The following is a 14,652-nucleotide window of genomic DNA, read 5'->3' as shown; positions in this document are numbered from 1 at the left end:
AGACGGGGCAAAGAACCCCTCCACGACTTTCGGGGCAAAATCTCCTGGGGCAGTCCTTGCCTTCTCCCTGGGGAAAGGAGGGATGAGGGAAGGGTGTGCTTCTGCCTGGCCTGAGCCTGAGCCTTCTCTTCCCACTGTTTTTTTCTCTTCTTTGTATTTCTGCCTAAGCGAGACATCAACGTTCATCTAAAATTTAATGTTCAAAAATTACACTTTTTCAAGAATCGATCAATATCTCATCAGGGTGCAAGGGAACCAGGTGCTCTTAAGACTCCTAAGGTGAATTTATCAGCATTGAAGTAGATGCCGTCAGTGTCCGACACTGTAGTGTTTCGGGTCTACAGGAACTGGAACCTGAGTGACAGACTGGGCACAGGGACAGCGGTCGTGTCGCTCGAACACAGCAGATACAACTTGTGCGCGCGTTCCCTTAGAGGGGTTTGGTGATACATGTTCTGTGCACCTGCGTGCATGAAGGAAGGGGGCATCTGTGCACCACACGGCACGGCACCAGCGGTTCCCGGGGCACAGCTTCGCACACGGGCTTCGGCAGGAAGAGGTGGCGGTGCATTGTGCCGGTGTCCTTGTGCCGAGCACTGGGAGTGCCCCGAGCACTGCGAGTGCCCCGAGCACTGCGAGTGACCCGAGCACTGGGAGTGACCCGAACACTGCGAGTGCCCCGAGCACTGCGAGTGCCCCGAGCACTGGGAGTGACCCGAGCACTGCGAGTGACCCGAGCACTGGGAGTGACCCGAGCACTGCGAGTGCCCCGAGCAGCGGCCGTGCCCAGCCCCGGGGCCCACCGCCCTGCGCCGCCAGGGGGCGCTGGAGCGGGCGGGCGCCAGCCCCGGGAGGTGTGTGAGTGCGTATATATATATATATATATATATATATATATATATAAAAATCTATGCGTGTGTGTGTGAGTGTTTATACGTGTGTGTATGTGTCTCTGCATGTACATCTATGTATGTGTGTATATGTCCGTGCATACCTGTACCTGTCTCTATGAGTGTCTATATGTGTGGGTGAGTTTATGTGTGTAAATGTGTGTGTGTCCACGTGTGTGCGTACGTATATGTCTGTGTGTGTGTCGGTGTGTCCACACGTGTATGTGTGTGTATGTCTGTGTGTGTGTATGTCTGTGTGTGTGTATGTCTGTGTGTGTATGTCTGTGTGTGTATGTATGTCTCTGTGTGTGTATGTCTGTGTGTGTATGTCTGTGTGTGTATGTCTGTGTGTACGTCTCTGTGTGTGTATGTCTGTGTGTGTGCGCCTTTGTGTCCCGCGCCCGCCCGCGCCGCCGCAGCCCTGTGGAGCCGCCCGCGCCTTCCGGCGCCGTGACCCGGCAGTGACGCGGCCGTGGCCGCCCGCTGAGGCGCGGAGCGCGGCCGAGCCGGCGGAGCGGGGCGGGCGGCGGCTGCTCGGCGGCGGCGCTGTGTGCTTGGCGCTCGGTGGAAGCGGGTGCGTTCGTGCCCCTCGGCCGCGGGGCTGCGGGTGCCGCCGTGCCCCGGGAGCGGGCGGGCTGAGCGGCGCTCCGTCCCCTCAGGCGCGGGAGCCGCCGCGCCTCAGCTCCGCCGGCCCGTCCCCGCGGCTCCGCGCCGCAGCGGCCGAAGATGAGGACCGTGCTCATGGTGGCGGAGAAGCCGTCTCTGGCGCAGTCCATCGCCAAGATCCTCTCGAGAGGTAGGGGAGGCGGGGCGGGTGCCCGTGGCCGCCGCTGAGCCGGCGGCGCTGGGAGCGCTCTGCCGGCACGGCCGGAGCACGGGGATGTGTGCGAGCTGCCGGGTTTGCTGTCAGTGCAGCGAGGGTGAGAAACACCCTGGGCAGTGGCTTGGTTGTCTTGGGGCCGGAGCCTCCTGGGAACGGTGGCTTCGGACAGGTTCATAAAAGAACGGGATGTCCCATCACGTTCTGATTGTTTTTATGAGCTGATGCCTGTTTAATTCCAATAAAGGAATCTAGTTTCAATATTTTGTATAGCTCTAGAGTGCCTTAGAGCATGCGGTGTCTGGAAAGTGCCAATCAAGTAGCAAGTGGCTGTTCTGAGATTTGTGAAGTAAAAGTTTCATAAATCTGGAAAATAAATTTATTATAAAGCGTGTGTTCTAGAAAACTAGCTGTATTTTGGTAAGGTTTCATGGTGGGAGGGAAAGGCTGGTGGAGATAATGGATAGTTTAATTTGAAGATGAAATATACTTTAGGAAAGCCCTGAATTGAAACTTAATGAAATGAAAGTTTGACCAATGAGTAGAGTTTTGTGATCAGAAAGACCCTAGCTGTAAGATCTAAGGAAAGGAGGATGTAATTTCACACAAAACTATTTGTTTCACTAGCTGGGTTTTTTTCCCTCATTAATATTTGAAAATATCCTATTTTCACAGGGAGCATGTCCTCTCGCAAGGGACTCAACGGTGCTTGCTCTGTGCACGAATACACCGGGTCCTTCTTAGGGCAGAGTGCCCACTTCAAGATGACATCGGTGTGTGGGCACGTCATGACTTTGGATTTCATAGGTATTTGCCTGCTCATCAGATGTTTTCATTAATATGGCTTGTAGAGCTGCCAGGTCCTTCAGAAAAAGCTAAGAGGTCTCTTGGTATACAGTAAAGCAAGATCTGTTAATGTAGAAAATTTTCTATACAAACTTTAAAGACAAGTGTTTTGCAAAGTGAAGCTGTTTGTTTTATAAATATTCCTTCAGAGCTCCACTTAATATACTTTTGCTTTTCAGGAAAATATAACAGCTGGGACAAAGTGGATCCAGCAGAACTTTTTAGTAAAGCTCCCACAGAAAAAAAAGAAGCTAATCCCAAACTGACTATGGTGAAATTTTTACAGGTATTCTTTCTTATGAGTAGTATTTAGAGTTACCATTTTCTATGTTCCTAAATAAGAATGTCACAGTTAGATCTGTTTTATTAACATAATATAATTTTTTTTTCTTTGCTGGTTCTTACACTGTCTGAAATCTTTGTTCAATTCACTTTTCCCATTGCCTTCTGAGTTTTTTGACAATTGATATCCTGCTTCTCAGAATTGGAGCACTGGATGCAAGTTTAGCTTTAACAGCAAGTGTAAGGCACAGCTTATAAATGCCTTCTTTAAAATAAGTCTGTGTTAGTTACTGTTCACACTTCACACACCCTGCTGAAACCAGAAAAAGAAATATATAGGTAGGGAGGGGGGAGGTGTTTTTTGAGTTGCTGAAGAATGTGCTGATTTTTCTCACAGGTGGAGGGAAGAGGCTGTGATTGTATTGTCTTGTGGTTGGATTGTGATAAGGAAGGAGAAAACATCTGTTTTGAAGTAAGGTTTCCATTTTTAAGACTCACATACCATAATATATGCTTGACAAGACTATCAATGCATTGTTTTATGAGTGTACAGTAAAATTCAAACTAAACTTGAATAAAGTTTTAAAGGCATAGAGGGCCTTGGTGGGAAAACCCACATGCTTTGAACTCTGTAAGATGTCAGTTAAAGAGTATAAATAAATTTCAGAGGTGTTGCTCATCTCAGATGAACCATCAGGCCTCTTAAATGTTAGAACATTCCAGTGCTTCAAGAATCAGCCTGTATTTCACAGCTGGAGTAGTTATTTTTATGTCCTTATAAAACTTCATCTGTTATCTTCTGTTTATTAAGCAATTAGATTCCTTAGAGCACAGAAGCTGCTTGCAAGTGTAGGCATACTGCAGAAATTTTGCTTCTGCACATAAAAAGCAAACACATAGAACAAAAAGAGAACGCATAGAACAAAAACTTTGCTAAGATTTTTTTTTAACATCCTATTCCCAGAAGCCTACATGAAGAGCATTTGTTTGGAGATTTTCTTTAAAGAAACATGTTTTATGAAGTGATTATTGTAAGTTCTTTACATACCCCTGTGTCCTTACTTGTGCCTTAGCAATGAGTAGAATAAACCCAGATAGACACTGGTACATGCTCACCAAAAGGTGCTGCAGCTGCACTGGTGAATGTCTTTGCCCTTAGCCAAAAATACTGATTTGCTCCCAGCAGTTGCTGTATGGTAAATAAACCCTTCAGTTTTGTTAATTCTTCGTATGTTTTTGAGTGGATGGACAAATACTGCTCTGGCTTATCAATTAATGTATGAGCATGACATCTTGCCGAATTAAGAAAGCAGTGACACAGAAACAAATATTTTGTGGAGAGTGTTTTTTTATCTTTAGAGAGAAAGCCTTTATCTTTCAAATCCTCTTTAAGTACGCTTCTGATTTTCCTTAGGTTCTTGATGCTGTTCTTCCTGTCATGAACAAGCCTCGTGGCACGGAGAGGACGGTTTACAGAGCTAAATTCAGTTCCATCACCGACACAGACATCTGCAATGCCATGAATCACTTGGGAGAGCCCAATCGCAATGAAGCTCTGTCCGTGGATGCCCGCCAGGAGCTGGATCTGAGGATTGGCTGTGCCTTCACAAGGTGACAGCACAGACTGCAGAGGGTTTTGTCAAAGGTTCAGGAGTGGCTCTGTGCCCTCGTGGTTTAACCCCAGCTGAGCCCCACATAGCCACTCACTGCCTGCCCACCCCTGGGGTGGATGGGTAGAAGTAGGAAAACTCATGGCTTGAGATAAAAAAGACAGTTTTATAGGTAAATAAAAGCTGCACGCACAAGCAAAGCAAAATGAGGAATTAATTCACCACTTCTCAGGGGCAGGCAGGTGTTCAGCCATCCCCAGGAAAGCTGGGCTCCATCACACATTATGTTTACTTGGGAAAACAAATACCATCACCTCAAGTGTTCCCCATTTGTCCTTGTTCCCCCAGCTTTATATGCTGACCATGATGTCACATGATCTGGGATATTCCTTTGGTTATTCAGCTGGGATCAGCTGTCCTGGCTGTGTCCCCTCCCAGCTCCTTGTGAGGCAAAATGATTATGTCTTAATTAGCTGTAAGAGACGGTGTTTCTCAGAATGCTCTTTTCCTAATGCCTGAATGATTTTATAGATTACTCATATTTCGTGCATGTATGATGACAAAAAGTTCTGCTTTTCATGGGAATGAGGATATTAATGTATACATTCCTCCTTTGTTTTTTCCCCCCTGCCCTTCTCTTAGGTTCCAGACTAAATATTTTCAGGGGAAATATGGGAATTTAGACAGCTCCCTCATCTCGTTTGGGCCATGTCAGACCCCAACACTTGGATTTTGTGTTGAGAGGCATGACAAAATCCAGTCATTTAAGCCTGAGACTTACTGGGTGTTGCAAGCTAAAGTAAGTTTTACAGTACTTGATTTTACAAAAGAAATGGATTTGTATTTTGTTCATTCATAATTTTGTAGCTGCTGACAAGAATTCACAACGCCTATAGTTTACTCATGTGTTCTCATTCTGTTCACATGTGTGTCACCACTCTCAAGAATAGATTCCAGGATGTCAGTTTTGTATTAAAGTGCTTATTGTCTGCTGCTTATAAGAATTCTTCAGTGCTAATCATCTAAGCTTATATTCTGCCAAAAAAACTACTTTAAATGGTTCTCTTTTGTTCCCTGGGGTCCTTGGACTGACTGTTGTTAATTTGAGTCCAGGAATTAATTAGCCTGCCAACAAACATTGGCATTGCTGACAATTGGAATTTTAAAGCAAATTAAATGCTCATTGTGTTAATTGGCAATTGAGTCCTCGGAGTACTTTGGCAGCTTAGGGTAGTTTTACAGCCTCACTGCTGTCCAAGTTCTGAGAGCAAACCAACAGGGTTTTATGGCTTGTGATCACAAGGATTTTTAAAGCAAATGGGGGATTCATGGTAAAAAGTTGCCATTTTGTATTTAAAAGTAAAAAAAAAAAAAGGTGAAATCTGGCATCTGCTGTCATCTATTGTGATGTGTCTTGTGTGTCATGCTAGGAAACACTTGGTGCTGTTTACAGAGGGGTTTGTGCTCTCTCGTGTTGGTCACTTCATACTAATTTTTGTACATGGGGCTGACAACATGACCTAGTTACAGTTTAATACAAATGATTGATTCTGCTAAATCAAAATGGTAAACTTTGAATAGCTGCCTATTTCAGTCTTTACTGTTCCCAGCACTAAACAAGGACAGTATTTCAGTTCAGTCAGGAATAGTTCTGGTCATTCCCCAGACCCCAGAACTCCAAGTGCTCCATCCTTCACAAAACCCCCCCAAAAAAGGAGTAAAACTGCATGTTTGAGCACTGGTGTCCTGGTGTGGGTTTGTCCTAAATTTGTCCTTACAAATCTTATATGTCCTAGGATTTGCTTGCTGGACTTTTGTTGGGAATCTGCATTCTCACACTTCTAGGAGTAGAGTCAGTGGGAATTAATTTTTTTTTTTTTTTTTTTTTTTTTTTTTTTTTGTCCAATAGGTGAATCCAGAAAAAGAAAGTTCTCTCACTTTGGATTGGGATAGAGTGAGGGTGTTTGATCGTGAAGTTGCTCAAATGTTCCTGAATATAACAAAGATGGCAAAAGAAGCAAAGGTAAGAATATTTACCAAGTGCCAGTAGATCCATATTTCATATAAAGGAAATACAATTTAATATTTCATTTGCTGGGTATTGAGGCTTTTGGTTGTTCTTGTTAAAGAGTGTAGAATATCTGTATTTTGGTTTTTACTTCATTCAGCTTTGTGTAAATGAGAGTAAAAGGCAAGAGATTTTTTTATTGTAGATTGTACTGTGCTGGTGTGGTCATCTCAGCAGAAGCCTCTTCTTAGTATTGACTTTGGAAATGCTCATCACTCACTATAGGAACTCTTCATTACTAAACCTGCTAAGAAATACTGTTCAGATGTCTCCAAGCAGACCTCTTATTTCCCATGAGGCATGGAATAAATCGGAATTTAATTATGTGTAGGGCAGTATTCCTGCAGTTAAATATTTAATCATGTGTATGGTAAAGTCTTTATAGCCAATTAACTTATAACTCTGCTCTGTTCAATACTTGTTTGACAGTGTGTTCGGATTTAAGTGCTTATAGACATCAAGCTTCAAAGACTGCTTGAAGCTTTTAAAAATCTGCATTCTTATAGTTAGGACTGTTGCTTGGAATGAGCACTAAATCCTTGTAGCACAGAAAGTAGGTGCAGGGACTTTCAGACTTTAATTTTAGAACTTGATAAAATTATCTCCAGTCAGATTTTCTGAAGTAAAAATATACTGGTGGTTACTGTTTTAGGAGAACAAAACAGATATTATAAGAATAGACAATGGTAGGTATGATATATATTTATAGACATGATTAAAATTATGCATTTACCAAATGTCAGAAGTTTTACTGTGAAAATGCTCTTTTCTAGGTAGAATCTGTGAGTAAAAAAGAGAAGGTGAAGCAGAGACCACTGGCTCTGAATACAGTAGAAATGCTCCGAGTGGCCAGTGCTGCTTTAGGTAGGTACAAAAGTTCAGATTTTCACACTGTTTTAAAACAAAATAATTTGGCCTCTCAAACAAAACAAATAATACATCATTTTGGGCAATGGATCAAGTTTAGAAAGCTGTTTGTCAAAAGTGAAATGTCAAAAGTTTGGTAAGATCAAGGTGACAAAAGTCTTATGAAAAGGACAAACCATAATATATTTAAATACTTGGGTAAGGTGTACATCCAGGTGCAGCAAACCAACCATAATCACAGGGATGTGTATATGATTTTTGTTTTCTCCTGTCCCCTCTCAGGAATGGGTCCCCAACATGCCATGCAAATAGCAGAGCGTCTTTACACTCAGGGTTACATCAGCTACCCTCGAACAGAAACTACCCATTATCCAGAAAACTTTGACCTGAAAGGATGTTTGAGACAGCAAGCCAATAATCCTTACTGGGCAGAAACTGTGAGTACATGAACCAAAAGCTGTACTATCATTCTGTTTCTGACTGGATCTTGCTTAGTGTATTATGACCTATAGGCCTTCAGAAACTTTAAATATCTCTAGTTTCTTTTATTTATGTTGCATTGTTATGGATTTGATGTAAGGCATTTCTTTCTTCACCCAGGTAAAAGTATTGCTATCAGAAGGCATCAATCGTCCAAGGAAAGGCCATGATGCAGGAGACCATCCTCCCATCACCCCAATGAGAGCTGCAACAGAAGCAGAATTAGGTACAGGCAAATTCAGTAGTATTGGGACACTGCGTGAAGAAATCAGTCCCTTGAGGTGTAAGGTGCCAGTTTCAAAATCACTGCGTTGCAACAGAAAATAAAATTATTTGAATGGCAAGAAGTGAAGAGAGACCAAACTTGGTCCTTACTGAAACTTCTGGTGGCAGTGAAGTTCAGGGCTGCTTCAGCAATTGATCCTTGGGACTATAGTACTGCCAAGAAAAAGAAAACAACTTAATGCCTACATTTCTAGGAGAAATTTGTCCCAGAACAGTAGCTTTCAAGTACTGAAATTTGATTATATTTTGTGGCTGAGGTGTTCTTTCTCCCCAGGTGGAGACGGGTGGCGACTGTACGAGTACATAACTCGGCACTTCATTGCCACTGTCAGTGCTGACTGCAAGTACCTACAAACCACCATTTCTTTCAGCATTGGCCCTGAAAGATTTACCTGTGTTGGAAAGGTGGTAACTTCACCAGGTAAGACAAATCAGAAGAAAGTATTAGCTGCAAATTAATTTTTTTCCTTATTAATACACTGAATGGATATGAAAGTGAAGCTCTGGGGACAAGTGCAATTGTGAAGACTTTTCTGAGCTCTCAAAACCAGAGACCAAATCTTGTCCTAATTTTCATACTTCAGTTATGATAGAAAAAGTGTTATTTTTCATGTAGTAGTCTCAAATATTTAATGCCAATTTACCAGTGTGAAGACCAGGCCTTTTACAAATAGTAAATGCCTTTTGGGGGATAAATTACACAAAGGCTGAAATTTTTTCTTGGACCTCTGTAAAAAGTATGTAAGCAACACTACTGAGGCTTTTATGGTAAAATGGCAAGTTGTTTGTTTCTTTACCTACAGGGTTCACAGAAATTATGCCATGGCACAGCATCCCATTAGAAGAGAGCCTTCCCCACTGTGAGAAAGGAGATCTTTTTCCAATTGGTGAAATAAAGTTGCTGGAAAAGCAAACCAGCCCTCCTGATTACCTGACAGAAGCAGAACTGATCACTCTGATGGAAAAGCATGGCATTGGTAGGAACTTGTGTAACTTACACTGTTCTGTAGTACATCCACCAAGAGTGCAAAGAGTCTGAGTCACTCCTCTGCACTGTCTCTGTCAGTGATGAGCTCTCAGTATTCATTTGGATATGTACAGTGATCATTTCTTCCCTTTTGAACCACCATGTCCATAGCTCCCCTCAGCAGATGGTAGATTTTTTTTCTTCCCCCACGTTCCTTTCCCATTCTTATCCTTATTTTTAGTAGTTTCTGGTTTCTGGCCAAATATTTCTGGCCAAAGCAGTATCCTTTCATAACACATCCCTGTCACTTCTCTGTCAGAAAAAGCTGATGTGTGGAAGGAAGCACCTTCTCATTCTTATCTTCACAGCTTGCTTTAGCTTTGCTGTCTTCAGTAATCCTTCTGTATCTTATTATACAACCTACCACAATTCTACTTTGCTTTATCAGTCTGACTTGTTTCTTTTAATGTATTTTCATGAATTTGCCCTGTCAGAGCAAACAAAATCTCTTACTCTACTGTGTTTTTCCAGAGTAAATAACTGTGAGAATAGGTGTCTTCCCAATAGTAATTCCTTGGAAGAGATGAAAGGATTAAGGTTAAACCATATTTTTCAGACTTACCAGAATTGCAAAGGAACATCAGAGTTACTAGACAGGGAGAAGTTATACACTGGAAGTTGGGTAACATTAAGAAGGTATCTGAATTTAAGCAGTCTTTGGAGCCCTGTAATTTTACATTAAACCAGAGAAGCCAGAAGTGAGTCATTTGATGAAAATTCTGTTTTGTTCAGGGCGGATATATTGTTTTCCTTTGTGTGGCAGGAACTGATGCCAGTATTCCAGTCCACATTAACAACATTTGCCAGCGAAACTATGTCACAGTGGAGAGTGGTCGAAGACTAAAGCCTACAAACCTTGGCATTGTTCTGGTTCATGGCTATTACAAAATAGGTCAGTTAAATGCTCCTCCCTTTCCATCCTCTTCCCTTCCTTTCCCTTTACTGTATCAAAGGCTGATGTCAATGTGTAACATTTCTGTCTCAAATAATGCTTATTTTGATGTCAGTTTATGTATGAATGGTTTCCTACCTCCATTTTTGACCTTTCATTGCTGCTGTCTCTGTTTTCCTTTAGATGCAGAATTGGTTCTTCCTACAATCCGCAGTGCTGTAGAGAAGCAGCTCAACTTAATAGCTCTGGGTAAAGCAAATTATCATCAGGTCCTGGAGCACACCCTTGACATTTTCAAAAGGAAATTTCACTATTTTGTGGATTCTATTGCAGGTAAAAGTTTCTACATGTGAAGTTCCCTACAATTACTTAGTTGTTGCATAGAAAATAAGTATATATTAGGCTCCTTTCAGAGGTTTAGGCTTTCTGAAAAGTTGTGCCAGGAATGGAACTTTACAGTCAAATTAATTTGCTCTCCAAAGGGAGATGGACTGAATCATGTCTCCAAAACTCTACTTCAAGTGCATTTTGTGCCTGTGCAGTGGTGAGTTTTTGAAAACTTGAGGTTAGCTGAACCAGTATGTTTGTGCATGCTTAGTGCAAAATGCTGTGTATTTGTCTTTGTAGACAAGGAAGAGCATTGTGAGTAAAGTACTTTAATTCTCACTTCTTCACAGGTCTAGAGATGATTTTGTGCAAAGTTTCTTCTTAAGAACTAGAATTCTAATCTAAGTGTGATTATTCCTTTTGCAGGTATGGATGAACTGATGGAAGTGTCTTTTTCACCCTTGGCTGCCACAGGCAAACCCCTTTCCCGCTGTGGTAAATGCCATCGTTTCATGAAGTATATTCAGGTCAGTTTACCTCATACTTGGAATTTGAATTTCACTGGCTGGGGGGCAGCACTGAGTATAAACTTATTTTCTATTATTGAACTTGGCTTCAAAGGTGGTCATCACGAGTGCCTTTCTAAAACAAAAAGGCTGATAGGATTTTGCCTTGGGGAACAAACCAGAGAGCAGCTCCAGCTGGATTTACCACAAGTTTTAAACTCTGTTGACCCTGCAGTTGCTCAGGAGATTTGTGTTCTGTTTCCAGGCCAAGCCGAGTCGCCTGCACTGCTCTCACTGTGATGACACTTACAGTCTCCCCCAGAATGGTACCATTAAACTCTACAAGGAGTTGCGTTGTCCCCTGGATGACTTTGAGCTGGTGCTGTGGTCATCTGGATCCAGAGGAAAGAGCTATCCACTATGTCCATACTGCTACAATCATCCTCCCTTCAGGGACATGAAAAAAGGTAGGAGTTGAGCAAACATGCAGGCATAATCCTCACTGGAAATAAATTAGGTACAGTCTATACAATGGGCTTTTTAGAAGTTTTAAAATCAGTGTTGCTTAGTATAAAGTGTTGTTCAAATTAGGCTCTACATACCTAAAATTCACATCAAACTTACTGACCAAAATGTATTAACAAATTTTTGAAGGTTTTTTTTTTCATAGAAAAAGTAAGAAAATAATTTACCTGCATGCACTGTAGATGACCTTCACAACACTCAGCATGCAGTGAAAGACACCAAGATACTGATGCCTTGCAAATTTGAGTAGGCTTGGATAGGACTATAAACAAAGACCAGGTTTTGGGAATGTTTTGGTAGAGATAAATGGTGTGTTAAAAGCTGTTGAAGGATATAAGAAGGGGTAGAGGTTGCAGTTAGTTTAGTAACTGTGGGACTGAAACTTAAAGTAGTGCACGGAAGCTTTTCAGCATCTTTTTATTATCATCTTTAATTAAAAATATCTTGGACCAACAGTGAGTAGTTCAAGTATAAAATAACAGTTAGGCAGGAGCCATACATTTAATTGAAAATGTAATGAGTTTTCATCACTAATCTGTCTAAACTGTCTGTACTGTACGGTGGCAGTATATGGCAATTCTGAAAACCATTACAGGAAAATTTTTCAGTAGGGGATTATTCTGAAACTGTGAAGAGGCAAGTTGTCATTTTGGGAGCAGTTCCATTCTTCAGTGATTTAGAAATTCTACAGTATACTCAAGTGTCTCTGGCTTGTGTGTCTCACTTCCTTCAAACCGGGTACTGTGAGTAGTGAGATAAAGGGCGGTGTGGTTTCACTCTTCTTCCCCAGGAATGGGCTGTAATGAGTGCACCCACCCCACGTGCCAGCATTCCCTTAGCATGCTTGGAATTGGGCAGTGCGTGGAGTGTGAGAACGGGGTTCTGGTGCTGGACTCCACATCGGGTCCCAAGTGGAAGATGGCCTGCAACAAATGCAACGTGATCGTGCACTTCTTTGAGAACGCCCACAAGGTCCGGGTGTCGCCCGAGACGTGCGACTTGTGCGAGGCGGCGCTCGTGGACGTGGATTTTAACAAAGCCAAATCTCCCTTACCTGGCGATGAGACCCAGCATTCAGGCTGTGTGTTCTGTGACCCCGTGTTTCAGGATCTGGTGGAGCTGAAACACGCGGCCATGAGGCACCCCATGCACCGTGGGGGACAAGGGAAGAGGCAAGGGCGGGGAAGGGGCAAAGGCCGGAGACCGGGAGGAAGACTCAACCCAAAGAAACCCAAGGACAAAATGGCAGCTCTGGCTGCTTACTTTGTATAATGGCCACACAACAGGAAAATAAACTTCTTATAAAAATGTGTTTCTCTTTGAGTTCATTTTTAAGTATCTTTGATGCTTCACTGCTTTCCTGTTCTTAGAACAGTTAAACACCTTAGGTTGCTCCCAAAACAAACTATTCTGGATTATCCATCAGTAACTGAGTAAGCCTTTAAGCTTTTAATTGGAATTCATAGATATAATGAGAGCTCACAAAGAGTAAGGAGACTCAAGAAGTCTGCTTGGACTGTTAACTGTGGCTAATAGAAAGGAAATGGAATTTGTCTCTTCTGACATTTCTGGGGCCTTCGTCAGCAATGCAAGTACCAGGAATATAAGAACTGATTAAGATCAGTGTTATGCTGCCATAGTCTTTTAAGTGTGGCAGGAGACTTGCTTCATCTGACTTTGAATCTTCAAAAATAAGAAATGATTAGTAGCTGTCAGATTTTTAAATTACATCTGCAATAGCAAGAGCACTGCTTCAAGTCTATCATTCTGCTGCATAAGTGAATAATGCCAACAGACATACAAAATGGAAATTATAAATGTGAAGGGGAATATCTGCCTTGAACAGTGATTCCCAAATTATGGCCTGTGCAGACAAGTTAGTATCTCATGGTCAATGGGGCCCAGTTAAATGAGACCTCCTCCTGCTGCTGGAAGACAGATGGAGTATCCATGCTGGCTTATTCCTCTGTGGTCACACAGCAGATCATGTCTGACAAAGTACAGTTTGTCCTGTCTGTTCCTTGAATTGTCGTTTCAGTGGTGGTTCGTTTTGGTGTCAAAAGGGGGATGTCCTCATGCTTTCGTGTGGAGCTGTATCTGACCACTGCAGCACTGGGTGTCACACTGCAACATCTCGTTGTACAAATATATAATACTCTCTCCATTCTTTCCATGGGCTCATGGCTGAGCATGTCTGGTCATCTGCTCAAGTACAGTTTGTGTCATCTATAGCCCCAAAACAGTTTCACCACTAGTTGTGGTCAGATGGGAGATGCAGAGGCTGCTGCATTTCAACACAGAATGTGCAGAGAGCGACCTGACATGGGATGCACTGGCAACAGAGAGGAAAAACAAGTCTGTACAAAGATAATTTACAACTCTGCTGTTTCAGTTGGCACAGTGTGTGCATTTACTGAACCAGAGAACACAGCCCAAGTACCACAGCACTGTTCCTCTGATCACATGGTTGTTTATACAGTTACAGCTCAAACATGAATTGTGTTTTACAGTACTGCTTAGAAGACCCAGCCATAGGTAGATTTTTTTTTTCTGTAGTTCTTTTAGTTCTTTTTTGTAGAAGCAGGTTGGAGCAAATAGCTTCTTTTCAAGAAGAACTACAACATTGTTTTAAAAAATCAAATTGATGTGGTGCCTCGGAGTTGTAGGTCTTGGCATAAACTACGGCAGCTTCCAGGGTGCCTTTACTGATTCAGTTGTTCAAGCCCTCTCTTAGCTGTAGCCTGGTTTGTACACCAGGAGCTGCTCTGAACATACCTGTGTGCCCAGCTGGCTGCTGCTGCTGCCTGGGATTTCTGTGATGCTTGGAGATGATCCTGGAAGTGTGGGAAACCTGTCACTGGTCATTCTCCATGGCTTCCCAGCTGAGTGGGAATGCTTTCCTCTTCCTCCAAGCATGGCTTTTACTTTGGTTATTTGCAGACAAACTTTTGGTTGTAAAATCTCTTTGCACCCTTTCCATTTGCATGTATCTCCATGCGTGATTTGTCAGGGTGTGTAATTCTTCATCATCTAATGTAGAGTAAGTATTTTAGGATAGAAAAACCACTCACCTGGGTCAGTACTCATGGTGAGTTTTGGGCACCACAATGTAAAAAATACATTAAGCTATTAGAAAGCATCCAAAGGAGAAACACAAGGATGGGGAAGGGTCTGGAGGGGAAGTCATAGGAGGGGTGGACAATGCTGTCAGGCACATGGTGAGATTT

At 42.6% G+C, this 14,652-nt stretch overlaps 1 protein-coding gene across 1 annotated transcript; it reads left to right on the top strand.

The window, feature by feature from the left end:
• The first annotated feature begins 1,460 nt into the window (after positions 1-1,460).
• TOP3B (DNA topoisomerase III beta) lies at positions 1,461-12,737 on the top strand. The gene is made up of 17 exons (XM_053994164.1): positions 1,461-1,686; positions 2,386-2,517; positions 2,736-2,842; positions 3,236-3,310; positions 4,253-4,449; positions 5,091-5,247; positions 6,358-6,471; positions 7,290-7,380; positions 7,666-7,820; positions 7,984-8,089; positions 8,423-8,569; positions 8,952-9,125; positions 9,939-10,067; positions 10,251-10,400; positions 10,821-10,921; positions 11,166-11,367; positions 12,216-12,737. Exons 1-17 carry the CDS (start codon positions 1,617-1,619, stop codon positions 12,695-12,697), a joined length of 2,589 nt encoding a protein of 862 aa, XP_053850139.1. The 5' UTR covers positions 1,461-1,616; the 3' UTR covers positions 12,698-12,737.
• Positions 12,738-14,652: the final 1,915 nt, after the last annotated feature.

The sequence above is a fragment of the Vidua macroura genome, chromosome 18, assembly GCF_024509145.1.
Source record: "Vidua macroura isolate BioBank_ID:100142 chromosome 18, ASM2450914v1, whole genome shotgun sequence".
NCBI lineage: Eukaryota > Metazoa > Chordata > Aves > Passeriformes > Viduidae > Vidua > Vidua macroura.
This window is presented reverse-complemented; position numbering and strand designations above follow the sequence as displayed.